Raw genomic sequence first — 19,661 nt, 5'->3', positions numbered from 1 at the left:
CAGGAAAGCAGAGATATAAAAATGAGAACTACAGCTAGAGTGGGAATATAGTTCTGAAAATGCCTTTGGGAAAATTTTGGTTTGAATCTGGAGAGAAGAGGGGACTTTGAGCCAGAGAAGCTGCTCCCTCCAGCCTGGAGGCTGTGCCTTTCATGTGCCTCATAGGTGAGAGTGGAGGATGCTGAAGAAATAACTGAATTCCTTATTGATTTCTCCTGCCAACAGAAATGACTGCAACCTCCAAAATATGGATAATTGCCAGGAAGGGAAAAAAAAAAAACAACAAAACCCCTCTAAAAATAGATCTATTCCTACCTCAATTTTTATTAACTTCTTATTTTTTCATTTTTATTTTTTACTGGTGTTAGATATTATAAATGTAGGAGGAGAGTAAACTTTCCTTTACCTTCTGCTGTTGCAGATTTACTCATATTCCAAGGGCTGTGGAATATCTCCTTCAGAGATGCTCTCTTTTAAGATGTACTCTGAGAAAATAGTTAGGACTGCAAAATTCCAGCCACTGGTTAAGAAATATTTGCAAGCATCTTTGAAAGAAAATTCTGTATAACTCTGAAATTATTCTGAAAGCACTGGAGCCTGGAAAGGTTTTCCAGAATAGAATTCTGGATTGCAAGAGGTGCACAGTTTGTTGGGCAGTCCTAAAACCCAGATGCTTAGCACTATTTTTCAGGGGTGTGTTTCAAAACTGTTTCTGCTTACCTCTGCTGACTACATTACCTTCCCAAAATCTCCTGGTGCTTTGACCAAGAACTAAAGAGATCAGGTAAAATGTGAGCTGGTTCACACACCCTCAAGGGACTCTATTTTGTCAGCTACTTAGAAGAGACTGTGATCTGCACAGCACAACAGAGCAGAGAGATATGAGATATATTCACCTTATCTGAAGATAGAAGAAAAGACAGCCTTATCCATGTGATCAGCCATAAATCATAACTTCAAATTTGCAGTCATCACGACTCATTAATTATATCTGACATTACTTTTTCAGCAAAAAAACCACCATAGATACACATTTTCCAATCTATTTGAAATTCTGGTAAAACAGGCATCACATGGGCTGAAATGATGGCACTTTAACAAACAGAAACATTTTGTCTTCTAACAAGAAGCCAAGAAGAAGTAACAGTGTGGTTATGCTATGGCAGCTTCTCTGCACCACCAAATTTAATTTTTAGCTTTGTAGCTTCTTTTCCTCAACCAAGAGCAAAGCAAATCCCATTTGCAACTGGTCTTTATTCCTGCCTGAGAAGGAATTAAACACCCAGCTACTTACAGTTCAATAAAGTCTTCAAATGATGTGTGAACAAAATGGACAAAGCTCGTAAGCACATATTCTCTCCTACAGACACCAGTGGGATGGGAGCATGTGCTTGGAAGGTATGGGTGAAAGTGGGAATATCTGTGCTTGTAAAGCTGTTCCAGGCTGTGGATACCAGGGTTAGCTGTAGAGGATCTGAGCAAAGGTACTGGTTTGGTTTTGATGGTTGTGCTGGTGTGTGTTACTCACAGGACAGCCTTGTTTCAACACAGGAGGGGTGAGCTCCAGCACGGGGCTGTGCTGACACAGCTCTGCATCTGTGCTTGCAAACTGCTTTGTCTCCTCACCACCACAGCACTACTCAGTGTAGAAAATCCCTCTGCAAGGCTGTAGGTTGGCACAGATTTGGAATTCAGTAAGTAAATTCCCTTGCACGCTGTAGGATGAATCCATGTAAACCATGCTTACTTCAATCGGTGAAGTTTCTTATACTTTATGTCCTGATTTTACTATTTACAGCATTTTCAAACTTGCACCAAAAGCCAAGGGATTGCAGCTAGAGGGATAAGTAGCAAACCCATGACCATGCAGGAAAGAGGATGTTTTGGGACCTTGAACTGTTCAGAGCTACTCCAGGGATGTGTCAGCTCTGGAAAGCCCCTGAGAACATCTGCAGGAGCCTTCACAAAGTGGTGGGGAAAAGCTGCTGTAGGCTGAGATACTGATTGCCAGCAGCAATGACTGCGTGATGAGACTGAGCTCTTCCTGCTCCTCCAGCTCAAGGGAACCTTGAAAATCCCAGGGGAAGAATTTCAACTCTGCATCAGTGATTATGCTTTTAAAATGCCATGGATTTGGACATGGAGGAGCAATGATGAGAGGAAAATGTTGCCTTGGCTTCTTCCTTTCTGCCCCTCAGTTCTTGCATATCCAATTCTCCTAAATCACACAGAGAAGGGCATCTATAGGATGAAAGCAAAAGGATTGTGCCCTGGATCCTGAACTCGGTATTTTCGTATTCCTTTGGAATCAGCTGGATGCTGAATGTCTTCAGCTGAAGAGTAGAAGAGAGTGCAGTGGTTCTGGATGAAAATGGCCAATGTCAGCACAGAATCACACAGTGGATAGCTTCCAGAATAGAGATGACCTCCTTGTCTATCACAGAACAAGAAGGATTATGGGATTCCAATTTAATGTGATAAAATGTCATCACAAACATGAAATTTTAAAGCCATCACTCAATAATTATAATTAGCCTATGGCAAGCTGATCTGAATATTAAAGCAACTATAAAAGGTGAAAATTGTCTTAATTAGCAAAGATGCAGAAAATGTGTGAGACTGACTCACGTCAGGGAAGGCTCCAATTAACCTGGCCCAGATTGAGATAATTAAGAGGGCAGCTCCAATTGTGTAAAGGATGAAAAACTTCTGGTGTGGTATGAGGTCTTGTATTTTTCCATCCCCAGGCCTGTTCTTCAGTGGTACCTTCAGGCACATCATCTGTTTACATAAAATTGTTTCCTGAGCTGGCTGCTGAAAACCAGACCTACATCCAGCAAGCCCTGAGGATACTCTGCAAACCCTTTTAGTTATTAACTCTTTCAGTGAGTATTATGTGTTCAGCAAGCTTTCTGTCTAGATGCTACACACACCCCTTCAAGCTCTTGTTCAATACTATTTTGAAGAAGTCTAGACCAGAAGGATTGATAAAATTACTACTGCAGACTAATAAACAGCAAGAAACAATTAATTTCTCTATAGGGGAATCTTGTGGGCACACCACCTTGCAGGGTGTCTCTGCTCTTTGCATTGTAGCTGAGAAACTTCTCAGCCTGGACTGATCCTACACCTAAAAAATTCTGTGTCTGCTTCTCATTGAAAAATACTCTGTAAACTGTCAATAGTGTTTAAACTGTCAATTGTCAAAGGAAGATTGTGCCAACTCCTTCAGGTCCAGATCACAGGAATTCTGTTCTGACCTGTCCTGCTGATCACTGCACAAACCCAGGGTGCTGCAATGGGTGTGGGAACCAAAAGTTCATGTAGTTTTAAGAATAACACTGCTAATGAGGGCAACAGGGATTTCTGCACAAGCCATTCACTCAGGCACTCACTCAGCTTGTCATAAATATTTTGTTTGTATCCCATACTCTAAAACTCAGAAATGTCTGTGTGAGCTGCAGACATATATCTGAGACACATGCTAGAAAAAGCACTAAGTAAAGGAGAAACAGAGGAAAAAGCAGCCAGCACAACTCTATCATTCCCAAGAGAAATGGAAATTGCAGCTAGAAATCCAGAAGTGGTCATGAATGAAATGGCAGAGTAAAATATGCTCAAACTTTTCCAGTCTCTCATATTTCTACAGGTACCACAATCAGCCAAAATCCAGGTCAGTTCTTGGCAGGTGATGGGTTCTTACAGCACCAATAATACCTCTGGAACACTCGATTTGCTGTGAGAAGCTGTGCCAATCCTTTGAGCTGAGGAACATATGAATTTCTTTTGTTGCACCATGAGCTCACAGAAACTTCAATGCTACCAATCCTTTGTCTGTCTGTGTGCTGCCAGGGAGGTGCCACCTGACTTTCACTCTATTCATGGATTTCAGAGAGAATGGGAGAGAACCAGCAACTCAGAACAGATCTAAGCTCCATCCATCAAAACACCACCAAAATCCAGTACTGAGAGTACAAGGGAGCTGTCTGCATAATAACAACTATGAACCTGAATTTAATTTTTTTAAGAACTAAAATTAAAATGTCCCTCTGTATCAAAAAAAGATTACTTAATTGAAACTCTTATTAACTAGGACACTTTAGTAGGTCCAAAATTATGTAGTTATGTAGTTTCTTTCATATTTAAATGCATGCTACTTATTTCTCACATTAATTTAAGTAATAAACTTAAAGATCAATTTGTCTACATTTGCTTTTAGTTTTAAAAACTACCAATAAAATTAACTGTAACTATATATTATTGTTATTACTTTTAGGCAAGAGCTGGCTAAAATTCTGGATTTAGAACTGCAGTTTTCAGTACAAATTTAGCAGACCAGAAATAAAATGCTACAGAAGTCTAGAATACAGGCTGGAACAACTGTCTTTATCACTGGAGGGCAGCATAAGTACCAATATAAGCTAAAGTAGCAAAACCCCAGTATTTTCAGCTGTTACTTTATATGCCAGAACAGTAATTGCTGCTTGTAGTGGCCAGCTACAAACAAGAGATGCTGCAGCCAGCAGGTCTGACCTGACTCTGAAAGACAGATTTGTTGTCATTAATTTTACTTTGCTGTTGTAGTTTCCCAGACCAAACCCAGGTTGGTGGGGTAAGAAAAACTTACCATGCCTAGACAGCCCCTGGCAGTGAAATTTGTTTTCAAAACTCATATTAAATTTTTTTCCTCCCAGATTTTAATAGCAAATATATTTACCAAAACCCTCATCATCATATGATGGCTACTAACAAACTTGTATGCAGTCTGAACCTTTTGGGATCTCTCCCTTATAACCAGACATAGATTGCCCTGTTGCTAGGAGCTCAGCAGATTTAGGGCCTTGCTGGTTGAAATGAGGCTCCAATAATTTTATTTGCAACATGCACAGGAAACTTGATCAAAGTTTTCTATGTCCTTGGCAATGAATAGGAGAAATTTATGCCACAGTGCTAGGCTATCTTTTCTTATTCATAACAATTTAGGGAGTTTCTGAACTATTCCTTGGAATATAGTGAAAAACCCTTTTCATTCTCTAGGGTACTTCTGTAACTTTGGGTCAAATCTGCTTCCTCCCTCATGAAAATGAGACTAGCATAGAATCAACACAAGCAGAAATACCAGGACCTAGCTCAGGCCAGGAGAAATAGAATTGTAGAATCATGGAATGGTTTGGGTGTGAGAGACCTTAAAAACCACTTAGTTCTACCCTCCCTGTCATGGGCAGGGTCACCTTTCACTAGACCAGGTTGCTTTAAGCCCCATCCAACCTGGCCTTGAACACTCCTGAGGCATCAGCATCTCTCTGCTTCATTCACCTTGGCAGGTGTCAGCACCTTCTCCCAAATGAAGCTTTGTTAGTAGCTATGATATAATAGAGGAAAATTCTTTTTCCCCTTGAAATAAATCCATTAGAAGAAGAATAGAGATTTTCTTCTTTTTACCCACCTAGTTAAATGAAACAAAAATGGTTCAGTTTGGACAGGACAACTGGAGGACATCTAGTCCAGCCTCCCTCAATCAGGGTCCCTTAGAGTGTATTATTCAGGACCATGTTCACATGACTTTGCAGTATCTCCAGAGAAGGAGAAAAATCTCTTGTGGCAATCTGTTCCAGTGCTCAATCACCCTTACAGCTAATAAGTTCTTTCTCACATTCAGCTGAAAATTACTGTGTCATGTTTTCTGCCTGTTTTCATTTGAAAGGAAACCAGACACACATTCTTAGTGCAGTATGTTCCCTCTAGACGGGGTGCCACAGCCCTGGACTTCAGGATGCAGAGAGAGACTTGAAGACAAAGCCCAAATATTCCCATTTGCACTGGATGGAGGAATGTGAGTGAATGTACGAATGATTTAATGTGTCCTTAGAAGCTCACTGTACACTCCTGAGGGATGCTCATGCTGGTACCTGCACTACCAAGAGCAAGAGCAGAGGTAGCACAGAGGCAGGGGCAGATCTCTGAGCCATGGGACAGCCCTGGCTGCAACGTGGGCAGATCTCCTTGGTCTTCCCAGACCCAGTCAAGAAATCCTGGGAAGAATTGCCCCATGCCTTTGCACTGGAGGGGCTTTAAACTCCAACTCTACCCGTGTGGGGAGCTGAGAAGTGCTGAGGTTGTGAGGAGGGGGGAGAAGGCTGAATGAGAAAGCAAGAGGAAGCTTGGTGAGAAAGGATCCACTGGCAGGAGTGTTTGGTGGAACTGCTTTATGTTCTGTGGAGACCATTATGTAGCCAGCTCTGTCTGGGAAATTGAAACATTTGGTTGCATTTCACACAGCTTCAGGGCACCTGTAAATTGCCTATCTGCAGATAATCAGTGAGGGACCATATGCCAACTCAGGGTTGCCAATTCCCTGGCTCTGACCCACTCTTCCCAAGTCCTGAAATGCCCTGTACCTCTTGTGAGGATGGAGGTGCCAGTTCCTGCCGCTGGTCAAAGTCTTAGCACCACATTTGCTCCTAAAAAACCCTGTTCATTTCCTCTAAATCTAAATGTAAGGCAACAGGCACCTGACAAAGCGGTACTGTAATATGGATTAATGCTGAATATCTTTCTATTTAAGAAAGGGGAAATTCTACTATTTATGAGTAACATATTTTATTGAATATTTCTGTCTTTAAAAGAGACAAGGATTTGGTATAGAATTTCAAGCTCAGTAAAAGTCTGCTGTACAAATATGGTCATGGTTGAGTCTTGAAAAATGTTAACAGTTTTCAGCAACAATGGAGCTTTATGAGGGAGGAAAATCAATATTGACTTATGCTGTTTATCCATGGCATAGTAAAGTTGCCTACACCTGAGAAATCCCAATAATTAAACATCTAATCTAAATTCATACAAAAAAAAAAGTTAAGCAAATTCTGTGACTTAAAGGGAGGTAAAAAATCTGACCATTATGGGCTAAGAAAAAAACAAAAACAAACAAGCATTTGCATTAAAAGAAGGGGCAAATGGGAATAAATAATGGAAAAAATGACCTGTATTTTCCTTACAGAAGCTGTTTAATTCAGCCCCTGTTTTAGTGACTCTTGGCTGCTCACAGCTGCCTTGTTTGTGCTGCTCCAGTCACTGAGCTGTCCTCATACAGCCCTAATGTCCCACCAAACAAAAAGAACAGTCAAACTGGTTACTGCCCATCACCCCAAAGCTGCTTCTCAGCGTTTTCATTGCAGTTACAATGAACAGAGAGGCCTCAGAAGCACAAGCCTGACCCCGTTTTACGCACGTGCCCTCAAGTTTATGAACTGGTTATCCCAGACTATTCCCCAGCTCTAGCAGCTGCTGAAGCTTGTGCAAGGGCCCTCATCCTAAAGTATCCATCTGAGCTCAAAGAATTGCAGTGCATGTTTCTCTCCTTTGACTGTAGTCTGGGAGGGGACACCTCTAATATTTTATTAGTTTTGATTTTTGCATATTCCTTTCCATCTGGTCACGTGCTTTCACAAAGTATTGTCTACAAACATCTCAGGGGAAGAATTACTTCATGTTTTTCATTAAATGCTTATGTTCTTAAATATAAGCTCTTAAATGCTTATTGATAAAGCCTGTGTATCTACTGAGTTTATGTTTTCAGGCAAAGTTTTTCAAAAAGCATTGGTCTTGGGGAAAAACAGAGATTAGTTACACTGAACCTCTGTAAAGGCTTTGAGGAAATGTCTGACTAAATAAATTCTACTTCCTTTTCAGATTAGAATATCAGTTTGTCCTCAGTCCTCAGACTGGCAAAGATTTACTTGCATATCTTTATATGGATCCTGATGGCTCCTCTGAAGCCAATGGGATTATTCACAATGTTTATGGATTGACATTTGTTTTTGCACAAGTGTGGACTTGTTTTCTCTTCCCAGTGTATATAAGTGTTTCTTACTAGATGCAGCCCCAGGACATGTGATTATCCACTTCTGTCCTATTTATATCATCATTCATATTTAATTTAATTCAAAATCAACAGATGATGCCATGAAAAATTTTACACTAGGTACAAAGCCTGCTTTTATTAATTAATTAATTAATTAATTAATTTGGATGGGGGTATTATCTTTTTTATTGGCAAAGCTGTATTTAACTTTATTGAGCAATTCCTGTCTTATTCATAATAGAGGCATATCCGGCACTTCTCTAGTGTGCCACTTGAAAGAAATAATGAATTACATTAAATGAAAAGTCTAACTTTTTCTTTTAGAAATGAGCTTTAGCATCACAAGATACTGTGTTCTCATTCTGAGTCAAATATCTTGCTATTTTTTTTCCCAGAAAAAGTGTTCAGCAAGGCTTTGTTCTTGCCTGAGTGTTTTATGACTGTAACAAATCACTAAAATGTCCCTGAGATGTCTTACATCATGGAAATTGAAACCCTGGAAAATATATGTGCTTGGCACGGTTTTTCTACATATTGTGAAATTGCTACTATAATTGTAGAATTTAGTATGTTATGGGAAAAAAGGCCTTTTCTTTTAAGGCCTCTATTTCTGCAAAGTCCCTATTTAACTTGAAGCACAGAGCTAAGTGCATCCTTATTTAGCTCAGTATTTAAACACATGCTTAAATTTAAAGATGTCCCAGGCCATGTGACCTTAGAGTTTGATTAAACTAAATCATTTACTTGAGTACTTTGCCAGATGAAGATGTTCAGATGTAAAATACCACTATGAACATAGGCTGCATTGCTGTCTAAAGTTATAACTTTGAGAATAAATCAAGCAATGTCAGGATTGCTCTGCAGCCCTGAAGGAAGATGATGTGGTCTGTCAGTGTCCATACTATAAAACAGTTCTGTAGTCTAAAAATTGGGTGACTTAATTGTCTGGTGGGAATTGTGCCTGGGCCATGCCAGCACCCAGACTGTGCCAGGGGCTCCTGGGGAGAGAGCTGGTTTTCTGGAGCAAAGCTGTGCCAGGGACTTCTCTAGATATTTAATAGCTTTGAAGATTAAATTCCTTTAAATTTCAATACCTGTGATTAAATTCCAATACCTGTGTCATAACAAAACCTTGAATCACCTGCTGTTAAGAAGATGCACCCTAAATTCTGTACTTTATCCTGCCTAGGAGTTAGGCCAGGCTCCATGGTGCTGTTCAGGAGCAGTGTGGCTCTCTGAGGTAGTGAGTAGAGAACAAATTCTCATTCAGGGCCTGATACTGCTCCTGTTGGAGATTTCACAGCTGGATGAGCCCTCTCTGAAATTCTCACACAGGTACAAAAATAGCAAGGCTGACTCCTTGGCTGCTCTTTGCTTTTCCACCTCATGCTGAATTCAGAACTGAATTTTGCAATGACCCCTTCTTTTTCTGTAGAGGCAAAATCACACATCCCACTAATCCAACATATTTAGTATTCGGGTCTACATGTTGGGATTGAGGGTTTATGCCTGGGGAGGAACCTACTAACCACTGCTGTCCAAATCCTGCAAAATCTCCCTTGACATGGAGCTGAAACCAATGGGATTTCCTCCAAGAGAATGTCTGCTTCTGGCAGACAGGATGTTTTTGTAGGTCAGGGATTATCTTCAGTGTGATAAGTGTGAAAAAAAGTTCAGTTCTTATTGATGAAAGAAAATAAGATCAGAGAAGTATCAAGGCAGAATTGCAAGATGTTGTGGACTCAGATTTCTTTATTCGTGGAGACTTTTGCTCTATTTGATTGACATCTCTATTCAAATTCCCATGTGAAAAATGTCTATCCATGACTAAATATCATATATTTCATGTCCTGTTCTCAGACAGCTTATGGAAAGAGAAGAGATGCTTCTTGTCCTTTACAAAGGAACTCAGTGCAACATCCAGCACTCAGATGGGAAACTGAGAAGCAGTCTCAGAGTAGAGGGCTGCCACACTGCCTTACCCTGGGATGTTTCCCTTCTGCAGCAAAAACTGGGCTTATCTCTTCATTATCTTGCTATGTAAGCAGGGTAGAACCTGATGTGCTGGTATTGCCCACATGGTGAAGGAAATGATTATCAATCCCTGTAAGGAATTATATATATATAATATACCCTGGGGTATCCAGCAGGCTGGTGCAGAGGGGTTGGAATTAAGCAGGATGCTGTTGAGGTACTAATCATTTTTCTGTAGTTCAGGCTGTTTCCATATTTCCACTGCAATACATGTTTCCATAGGTCTGTACAATTAAGCCTGGAAAATGTGCTCTGGACAGAAATTTGACAAATTTTTTTTTCAAGCAGGGGCAATAATTTATTTAGTGAGCATGAAGAAATATCCATTTATTTTTGTTGCTGAGATAGAGAAGCAGAGAAAAACTAGGCATTTCTGTGATAAAAGTGTGCTGAAAAATAAATGCCTAAAGTAAAGGAGTCAAAAGTAGAAGTTTATGAGATAAAAACCTCATAAAAATGGAAATTTAGGCTTAATTTTTTTCCGAGTTTTCTTACAGACACTTTTCTGTCTGAAGAAAGTATTTTGCTATTTGGGCTTTGTTATAAATTAGTTAGGTCTGTACCACGGGCTGCACTTTGAAGCACAGAAACATCCTCCATTTATTTCAACAGAGTTATACTCTCAGAATTTTCAAAAATAAATAGAGAAATTTTGAAGAGGTTGAGAGCACACAGAGAAGAATAAAGTACAAAATAAGTTGAGCTGCAAAAAGAAGATAGCCTCAGGGAGCAGGAAAAAGAAACTCTGTTTTAATGAGGAAGCGGGAAAAAAAATGAGAATAGTGTTGTGGACACACTAGTATGTCAGAGAGGAAACAAAGAGAGCTAGGAAAGATGAACTGCTTCACATTTACTTGTCTTCAGCAGGGTTTTGACTGCCTGTGTGGCCAAGAAAGCCAGATCTTTGTGTTTGACCTGAACACCCAAAACTCACCTCAAACCTGTGGTTAATGATGTTTTGCACAGCTGTGGGTAGGATGAACATCCAGGTTTCCCAGTGGACCTTTTGCTTTTAAACCATGAAGGAAGTAGAAAGAGATGGAGAAGTGGTTGAGGGGGAAAAAAAAATATATATATTTGGGAAAACTTCTAGGATTAAAAAGAAAAGTTTCCAGAAAAGTCTTTTACCTGACTGCCATTTCAGAAGAATTTACACCTCTCCAGTGTTTGGCAGGTGAGGTGTTGTGTGGGGCTCTGTAGGGAGAAGTGGGAATCTCTCAAAGAACACCTCTAAAAAAGTCCTTAAAGTCTTCTTGGTCAGAAGTGTATGATTTTGTGTCAGCCTGTGAGCTGCTGTGGTCACAAATCCCAAGTTACTCCTGGGGAAATTATGAATTCCTGCACTCAGCATGGGGTTGATACCAGGGATTTGTGGTGCTGCTGCTCATGAGAGGGCAGAGAGAGAACAAATGGGAGATGAAATACCTGTACTTGCATATTTCATCTCTCACCCATGCACAGCTCTGTTGGGTAAGGAATCTTCTCCCCAAAGATTTGTGAGAAGAAACGTGGAATCCCTCCCTTGCTGTCCATGGAAAACAGACCATGGAGAGGCCCATGCTGAGGTGGAACCACCTGTACTAACATGGTGTGTGACATTGTTTATGCAAGACTGGTGAAAAGAATCATTTTAGGTGATGGATGAGGTGCTTTCCATATCCAGTTTCCTTTCTTGTTCAAATGCCTTTTGCCTGTGTAAGAAGTTATGAAAGAAGAATCAAAGCTTTATCTATAATAATTTGCTTACGCTACAAACAATGTTTCATTTGGTTTCCACTTCACCTTACTTTTCTCAGATATCCTGAGCATCACTGTTTGTTCAAAGCCTTGTTGGAGGAGATGCTGCCTCTTTTCCAAGAATCCCTTTTCCCCAACACCACAACACATCTATTGCTCACTGACTGCCTCACTTTGCTTCCTTACAGTGTTTCCTAGGAGATCAAATGGGAGCTTGAAGTACTCAAAAACCTAGTGTTGCAATGAAAAATAACTTATTAAAGTTTATAATTACTGAAAAATTAATCAGAGACTTAGCATGGTACTTGCTTAGACAATAAGCCAAGCTCTTGTCATAGTGAAATATGGAATAACTACATTGAAATAAATCTTAATTACGCTAGAGTTACTACTCAGTGTGACTTAATTAAGAGTAGAGCAGTGAAAGCCTTTGGGGAAAAGAAGAACGCTGATTATACAACCACTTAACTGCATATTCTTCCTTCCCCCCTGGTTCTTTCCTTCCCATTGGAGAAAATTTCAAAACTAGAGTTGTTCAAGGAACTTGGATAGACATTAACACGTGGCACAATATGTTCTAAATAGGAGTTGTTTGAAGTAAAAAATTGAGAATGATAACCCTGAAGATGATTTCTTTAACTTGTGCACACAAGGTGCCATACATCCATATCTACCTTGACTTTAAAAAGTGCATTGCTTTTTTGGCAGTACATTTATGAAACATTTTGGGTTGGAAGGGACCTTGAAGACCATCCAGTTCCAATCACTTGCAAAGGGAAGCACACTTGGCACTGGTCCAAGCCCTGTCCAGCTTGGCCTGGGACACAACCAGGGATGGGGCAGATGAGGCAGATGATGCCACAGCTTCTCTGGGCAACGTGTTCCAGGGCCTCCCTATCCTCAAAGTAATAAATTTCTTCCTGAAATCTAATTTAAACCTACATCAAGTATTGGAATACAGAGGTGAAGACTTAAAAAAGAAAAAAAAAAACAACCAAGCAGACAGAAGTTTAGATTAAGGTTAAAATAACCTGTTAAAAGAGCAAAGTGTAAGGAAAAGGACCTTCACTGCAGCCCCCTGAGTGCTGCATGCAGTTATGGCTATAGAGTATAGACAGATATATTCAACAAGCATGCCAAAAATGTAAGAGGCCCATTTGTCATGGTATCACTTCTTACCAGATAGAAGACATGCAAAGTTAAATATATCATGGCAATAGATCTGTTGACTTCAACAGAGTTATCTCAACAATGAATTCAAACCAATATACTTTGAGGGAATGAAACCAAACCAAGTAGGAGATGCACAAAGAGTTCTCAGAAGATTATCTAGACCACATATGAAATCAGACATTAAAGGGATATGCACACTATTGCAGGGGATTTATGGTGACTGGGGAAAAAGGTGTGTAATGAAGATCCAGTATGCAGCATGTTATCAGAGTGTCAAATTGCTTGGCATGAGCCATGTGCTTTCTTCACAGGGGCTTATGCAGCTCCAGTTAAGCTGAAAAGGTGCTGTAGAAAAAGGTATAATGTACTGAAAAGAATTGAAAGAAAAATAAGCAAAAACAAGTAGCAAGAATTAAAATAAATGGATTATCCTTCCCAAAAAATTATTCCAATTTTCTTTGTTCCACAGAGACTGATGTATCTGCAGAAGTAAAGGCTGCACCAGTCTTTTTTGGTGGATGTGGAAATTGGTTGAAAAAAATAACAAAATTTATCCATGGATTTATTTTTTGCTTCACTCCTGCACTGACAGAGAAAAAAACCTTCTAGTCCCAGCGTGTGATCTAGATATTTGGTGTCATACAAGTGCTACTGCACATGCATGACACTGAGAGGAGTTAGTCTGACACTTCATTAAATTCTAGTTTATTTGTGTGAGCCCACCTTTAATATTGACATCTTTTGATGTCTTGGCTTACTGTTCTCTACTATGGGAATTCCAGTTTTTTAAACAATTTGTCGTGCATAAAACTTCATAAAGCAAAACATAAAATATGGGCTGAGTTATTCCTGGGATTAATTAATTATTTAATTTGAAATTGAAGCTTGGGAGGCATGTCTATAATCTTTTCTCTTTCTCTTAATATTTCTTCATTTTAGGTGGGGTTAATCTTCCCAAGCCTGGATGAGCTGATGGGTCTGTTTGGACTGATTGCTGAGTTTCCTTGACCATCAATGGACAGGAGTCTGTGTTTTAAAAAATGTGATTCATTTACTCCTAATATATAGCTGTAAAATGGATTAGAGGTGTCTGTCACTCTCTTATGGCCATAAAGGAAGTTCAGATATAACTATCTACATTGCTAATATATGAAGTTAGATGAGATGGATCCTGGAAAGTGCTATTTCCTTCAACACAATGCATGACAGACATCCCCATCTGGGCAGTACAAGAGAAGAGCAGGAATTTCCCAGATGACATCTCCAGAATTGATAACCGAGGGTCACAGTGCTGCAACAATCCAGGTTTTGTGTGGGCAGTGGAGGAAATCTAAAAAGAGCCTTGGGAAGCATAACATTCACAATGGACTGTTCAAAAGAGGATGGATATTGCACAATGTCATCGAGATGCAAATCAAGGTCAGTAAAAGCTTCCCAACTAGTGACATATCTGAGCCATAACCCAACATTAAAACATCCCCTGCTTCTAAACCTTACTGAACTATTTAGATCTCTGTGCTGTGTCTGGCCCTTGAATATTTTGGGTCAAACCAGTAACCTTGATCTAGCTACCCCTGAAGTTTAAATCTAGATTCAAATTTTGGAAGTTTTGCCTGTCTAGGAAGTTTCTCTCTCTCTCTAAGACATATTGCATTCAGAAATTTCCTTGAACAATCAAGAGCTTTGACCACTCCTAAAACACAGAGGTCATTTTTGGCAAACAACAATGGCAAAGTACAGAAAATATAAAGAGGTGAAATTGCATTCCTTGGAAACAGAAGCAGCTTATGAATATTAGAACTAGCATTCAAATGGCTTATTTTTTTTTTTTTTGTACTGCAGGTGATTTTTTTTCTGTCTCTCCCTAAACATGAAACAGTAGCAAGAGGTGACACATGTCACATAGCAAAGAATTAACATCTTGCAGAGAGGTTTTTAGTAAAACATAAGTACACACCCTCTTCAGCAAACTCTGCAGGTTTGAGACTGAGTTACCAGCCACAAATAGACATGTATACACATTTTGGAAGGCAAACAGCTTCCAGATTATTTTTTAAAGGTACCCACAAGTAATACAAAGTAGACACAGACACTTCATATAGTGATATCTTTACATAGTGTCCTCATGGATACTATAGGTTCAGGAAGACATTGCTCATGGAGGTGATGCTATACCATATTCCAGAAAGTAGAAAGCAAGCCCTTTTAAAATACTAAAAGGAGAGATTGACATGGCAAGCTCCAGTGAAGAACTGGGCTGAGAGCAAACTGAAATGGCTAGATCTATTTTCATCCCTTCCCTTGGGCTACTAAGCTGAATAGTTTACAAAGCAGAGAAAGTCATTCATAGTCCTTTACAGTACAATTTCTAGTGCCACATAGTAACTGAGGATTTACTGCACTCTCCTGTGAAGTTTCAACTGCCATAACAAAGCTTTATATTGCAGATGATCAACACGCAAACACTTAGGAATAATAATAACAGTAAAAGAGACATTTCACCCTCCCCTCCCCTTCCCACAGGGGACCAATCCATCTTCTTACAACTAGGGGTTGATTCATCCCCATGCAAACCTTTACAAGGTGTTGTTTTTTTAGTGTGTGGCAAATTTTTTGAATAATGTTTTGCTTTTAGAAGGGGAAAATCCCACTTCCTGCAGCATATTGCAGGGACCAGCAAACATATCCCTTGGTCCCTTGGACCAAATACATAATGATAATACTGTGCAGGTGCTCCAGAGCTGACTCAGCTGCTACACGGTCACATTGTGCCTGTGAAATGCAATCCATCACTACGTGCAAAGCGCCTGCTTGATTAATATTCAGTATTTAATGTCAACACCGATAAATTAGGATTCAGAAGTGTTACACTGCAGAAACTGCAAACAGTGCTGCAGTGACGATGGCCTCAGTTAGTTTTGTGAGATCTGTTAATTCAAGGGGAAATTTATAATTTATAAATTACAAAATATGTGTATAGTATTAACTACCAACTGTGACCTCCTGGGAAAATGGTGATACGTCACATTTAAAGGAACTAAGTGTTAGATTTCCAAATGGCTGTTATTATTTCTTCTCCTGTATAAATTTCTTCTCCTCTATCCCTTTGCCATCCATATTTGCAATGCTCTAATTGTGGTGTTACAGATATACAAGGTATACTGGATTTGGGAAGTACTTTGGCTTAGATAGTTTTAAACATTTACTTCCCAAGTGCATAGGTTTCATCTTATCTAACTTGCTCAAGAAAATAAAAAATTACCATGACATTTTCAATCTCTCTTGGTCTTCTAACCTTTTCTCATTTGAAATATTGTTTAGTTCTCTTCCATGGACAATTTTTCAAACAAATCTGCCTTTTCCCCTAGTGTTTACTTAATGGTAACTCTTCTTTTCACCCTAGCTTTAGTCTTGCATATGACATATTAAGCAATTCCCATTAGAGCTGCAGTTTGAGGCTCAGGAACACTTTTAATGGCCAACAGACTCTTCCCTAGTGAAGAATGAGGATTCAAAGGAAACATTTGAGATTATTTCACTTTCATTATTTTTGTTAAAAAAAAGTTTGCACCTTGAGGTGTCATGAATACCCCTTCTTGATCTTCCTTTGCCTTGTCAGACTTGGCCAGCACAAGCAGCTGAGATCTTTGCTCTATTTTCCCTGCATCTCTGTGCAACGCTTTTTTAAAAAGAGAATATACTATTATATTTTTCTAAGCCTTTCAGACTGCTGTAACATGATCAGGATTCTCCTGAATCTCTATGCATTCGATCTCTTCTCGTTCCTTCCTTTTGGCCCGTTTCTTTTTCTTGTGGTGCTTTTTGGAAGGTGGAAAAAAGGTTAGAAAGACGGGCAAAATAACAAAACAGTGCAGAAGTGTGCAACTGCCGGCAAGCAGCAAGCATTTGAACAGTGTGAAGGTCAAGTTTGAAGGCACAAAGAGAAGGGGAACCAACCCGATAAGAAAGGAGGAAACGTTCTGCAAAATGGCTGTCCCATGCTCTTGGAGGGAGTTCTTTATACACTGAGTTCGGGTGTGCTCAGTAGCTAATACAAATGTATAAAGCAGGGGTGCACAGTGATCTATGGCAAAATTCAAAGTGTAGATAAGGCACAGTATAGAAATGCAATCCATGTCTACATTCCATAAGGTCATCAGGCCAAGGACACCCAGCTCTATTGAGGTGACACTGAGAATTAACCAGAAATTTCCCAGAGGATGGATAACCAGGAAAAAGGTCAGTATTAACACCAGCAGGATGCCAAAACCAGAAATCAGGACAGGCATAGTTACTGACAAACCATAGTGGTCCATGAAAACAAAAGTAGGGTTGAACACAATGAATTTGATGCTCTGTATAAGAGAAAGTGGCCTCAGCTTCTCCAGCAATTCCACCGCTTCCCTTTGTGTGTTTTCACTAGTCCTGGCCACAAGGTACAAACGAGAAGCAATTATGTTGTTCTCATCTCCAGCTTTGGAGAAAATGATGTCATTTTTGAAGTGCTGGAATTCTGGCTTTTTTAAAAAGGAGCTCTGGAGGATGCTGATAAAGTCACTTTTGTTGGTTGCACTGATGTTACCCACTCGAAGGTATTGGTAATACTGTTCGATCCAGGACACGGTGTTGAACCCCTGGCTGAGTGTTTTTAGGTCTTCTTGCACAGTACCATTCCAGTACTCCAGAGGCTCATAGATGTAGAAGCCTATCACTGGGCTGTAATTGCTGAAATACTTTTGCTGTATGAGGGCATAGGAGACGCTTGGGGACTCACTGGCAAGGAGGTTGATGATGTTGGCTCCGTCATTAATCTGTAAGCACCCCATAAAGGAGAAAGAGGCATAGATGAGATACAGTATCACCACAAATGGCTTGACGTAGATGTTGGTAATCCACTCGTTGTAGTGCTCTCGGAGGAAATGCTGGATAAAGTGGTGCTGGTACGGGTTGGTCTCGTGGTGAGAAGTGTGCTGATGGCCATCATTCATCATGGTCTGGAACCACACAGGTTTCCGGTCCAGGTATTCTGCCGAGGGGATTTTACAGCAGAAGATGCTGTGGTACCGGTTCTGCTCCAGCTGGCCAGCAAAGACCAGGCAGGAGCCAAAGAAAGAGAAGATGTAGAAGTAGTTCAACAGGATGGAGACACACATGTTCTGGCAGAAGACTTTTACAGCTTCGATGTTGGTGAAAGGGCTTGCCCCCATGCCAAAGGCTATGAAATACAAGGAACTTGTCATCGTGTAGGAGACCATGACATCTGAGTAGGCATCTGCTACTCGGTCCTTGAATGGCAGATTCTCTCTGGTCCGACGCCATCCTGAAAGAAGCTCAAACACTCCTTTGGTTCCATGACCTGAAACGAGAAAACAAAGTTTATATGTGTGCATATACATAGGGGGTTCCATCATCCCCCAGGTGTTTCATTCTCCAGAAGTAAAAAAAAAATTGTCAGCTAAATTTTTTTATGTTTTTGTCACCAGATTAACAAATGGACAAATCTAAAATGTTTATCTAAAGCTGAACACCAGATTCACCTGCAGGTGCTTAAGTTAATAGGCCTGATATTCTAAGACTCTCCATGCTCAGAAAAAAAAATGAAGACAAAAATTGATATTAATTAATATTGAATTTATTCCCAAATGGACTGCAAATACAGGAGCACATGAAATTTGGTTCAACTCTGGGGTTCATTCTAGAAATTCCTTGTGACATTCTACTAATCTTTCAAGGTTTAAGGGATTCAACTTGAAACACTTAAAAATACAAGAAACAACTTTTCTTCCAAAGAGTATATATTAAAGGGATAGTTTGAGAAATGAGTAGATGTGACCACCCGGGTTCTTCACATAGGATAAAGGAAAAATAACCAGAGTAATTTGTATCATGATTCTCTGCCTACTGAGTGAACTAGGAACTTCTCAATGATAGCACACAAGTGTGCACACTATGAAAATTGACATGTTGGTGGAAGTGATGGAGAGTAGAATACTGGCTAAGTCATTGGTCCACATTAATTGTCTAGAAAATGCATCAGTTTATTTTCTATGATTATATATGTGTCTCTTTCTCTCTTTGCTATCCAGAGATCTTGTGGTGGAAGATTCCATTAGCTCATGTGGGAGGACATTCAGAAAAGTCAGACGTGGTCAGTGTTCCACAACAGGTTCTGACTTCGTATTCCATTCCTAAGTGTTTTAGGAGTGTGATTTTTAAATAAACTAAAATTTAACACAGACTTTCATTTTACTTGTCACAGTCACACTCTAGGAAGTCTTCAGCTATTAAATGTTGTGACAGTATGGTAAAGTTGAATCTGATCTTAATGGAAGACAAATAATAAATAACAAATAAAAGTTATGTATCATGTATATGTATTCATATAATGTGCATTTTGAAAAGAATATGCACATGCACATTCTTATTTTTTTTACCATTAGAGAATTTCAACTTCATAAAAAAAAAAAAAAAAGAGCTAACATTTAAGAAAACCATCCTAAATGGTTTGGCTTTCAAATAATAATTAAAACAATTAAAACCACAAATTTGGATTTGGATTAGAAAGTGTTAAGATCTCTGCACTTTGGATCTAGCCCTGAGAAAATTATGGCCAGTGTAATGAGGCACACTACTGAGCAGAACAGGAGTAAATTGAAAATGTTTCTGCCTCTGTCTGTGGGCCTTCACTCTCTGTAGTAGAAGAATTGCATGAACCAAAGCAGGGACAAAGCAAATTTTCTCAGATCAAACCCAGAAATATAACAACAGGAGATTTGCAAGTAATCAAGTGCGTGCAACGAAAGGTCTGTTGAGTTTGTCTTTAGATTTAAATTGTTTGGATTCATACAGCTGCTTA

At 39.6% G+C, this 19,661-nt stretch overlaps 1 protein-coding gene across 2 annotated transcripts in view; it reads right to left on the bottom strand.

Annotated features, from left to right (window-relative positions):
• Positions 1 to 300: 300 nt before the first annotated feature.
• The window catches only part of PTCHD4 (patched domain containing 4), a 96,422-nt gene continuing 77,061 nt past the window's right edge, over positions 301 to 19,661 (bottom strand). For both annotated transcript variants that reach the window (XM_015620316.3, XM_015620315.3), the window contains exon 3: positions 301 to 18,161. In XM_015620316.3, the coding sequence (XP_015475802.1) occupies positions 16,528 to 18,161 (1,634 nt within the window). In that variant the 3' untranslated portion in view covers positions 301 to 16,527. The remainder of the gene's footprint in view (positions 18,162 to 19,661) is intronic.

This window comes from Parus major, chromosome 3 (genome assembly GCF_001522545.3).
Source record: "Parus major isolate Abel chromosome 3, Parus_major1.1, whole genome shotgun sequence".
In the NCBI taxonomy this organism is placed as follows: Eukaryota; Metazoa; Chordata; class Aves; order Passeriformes; family Paridae; genus Parus; species Parus major.
Note: the sequence above shows the minus strand (reverse complement) of the source record. Positions and strands in the feature narration are given on the sequence as shown.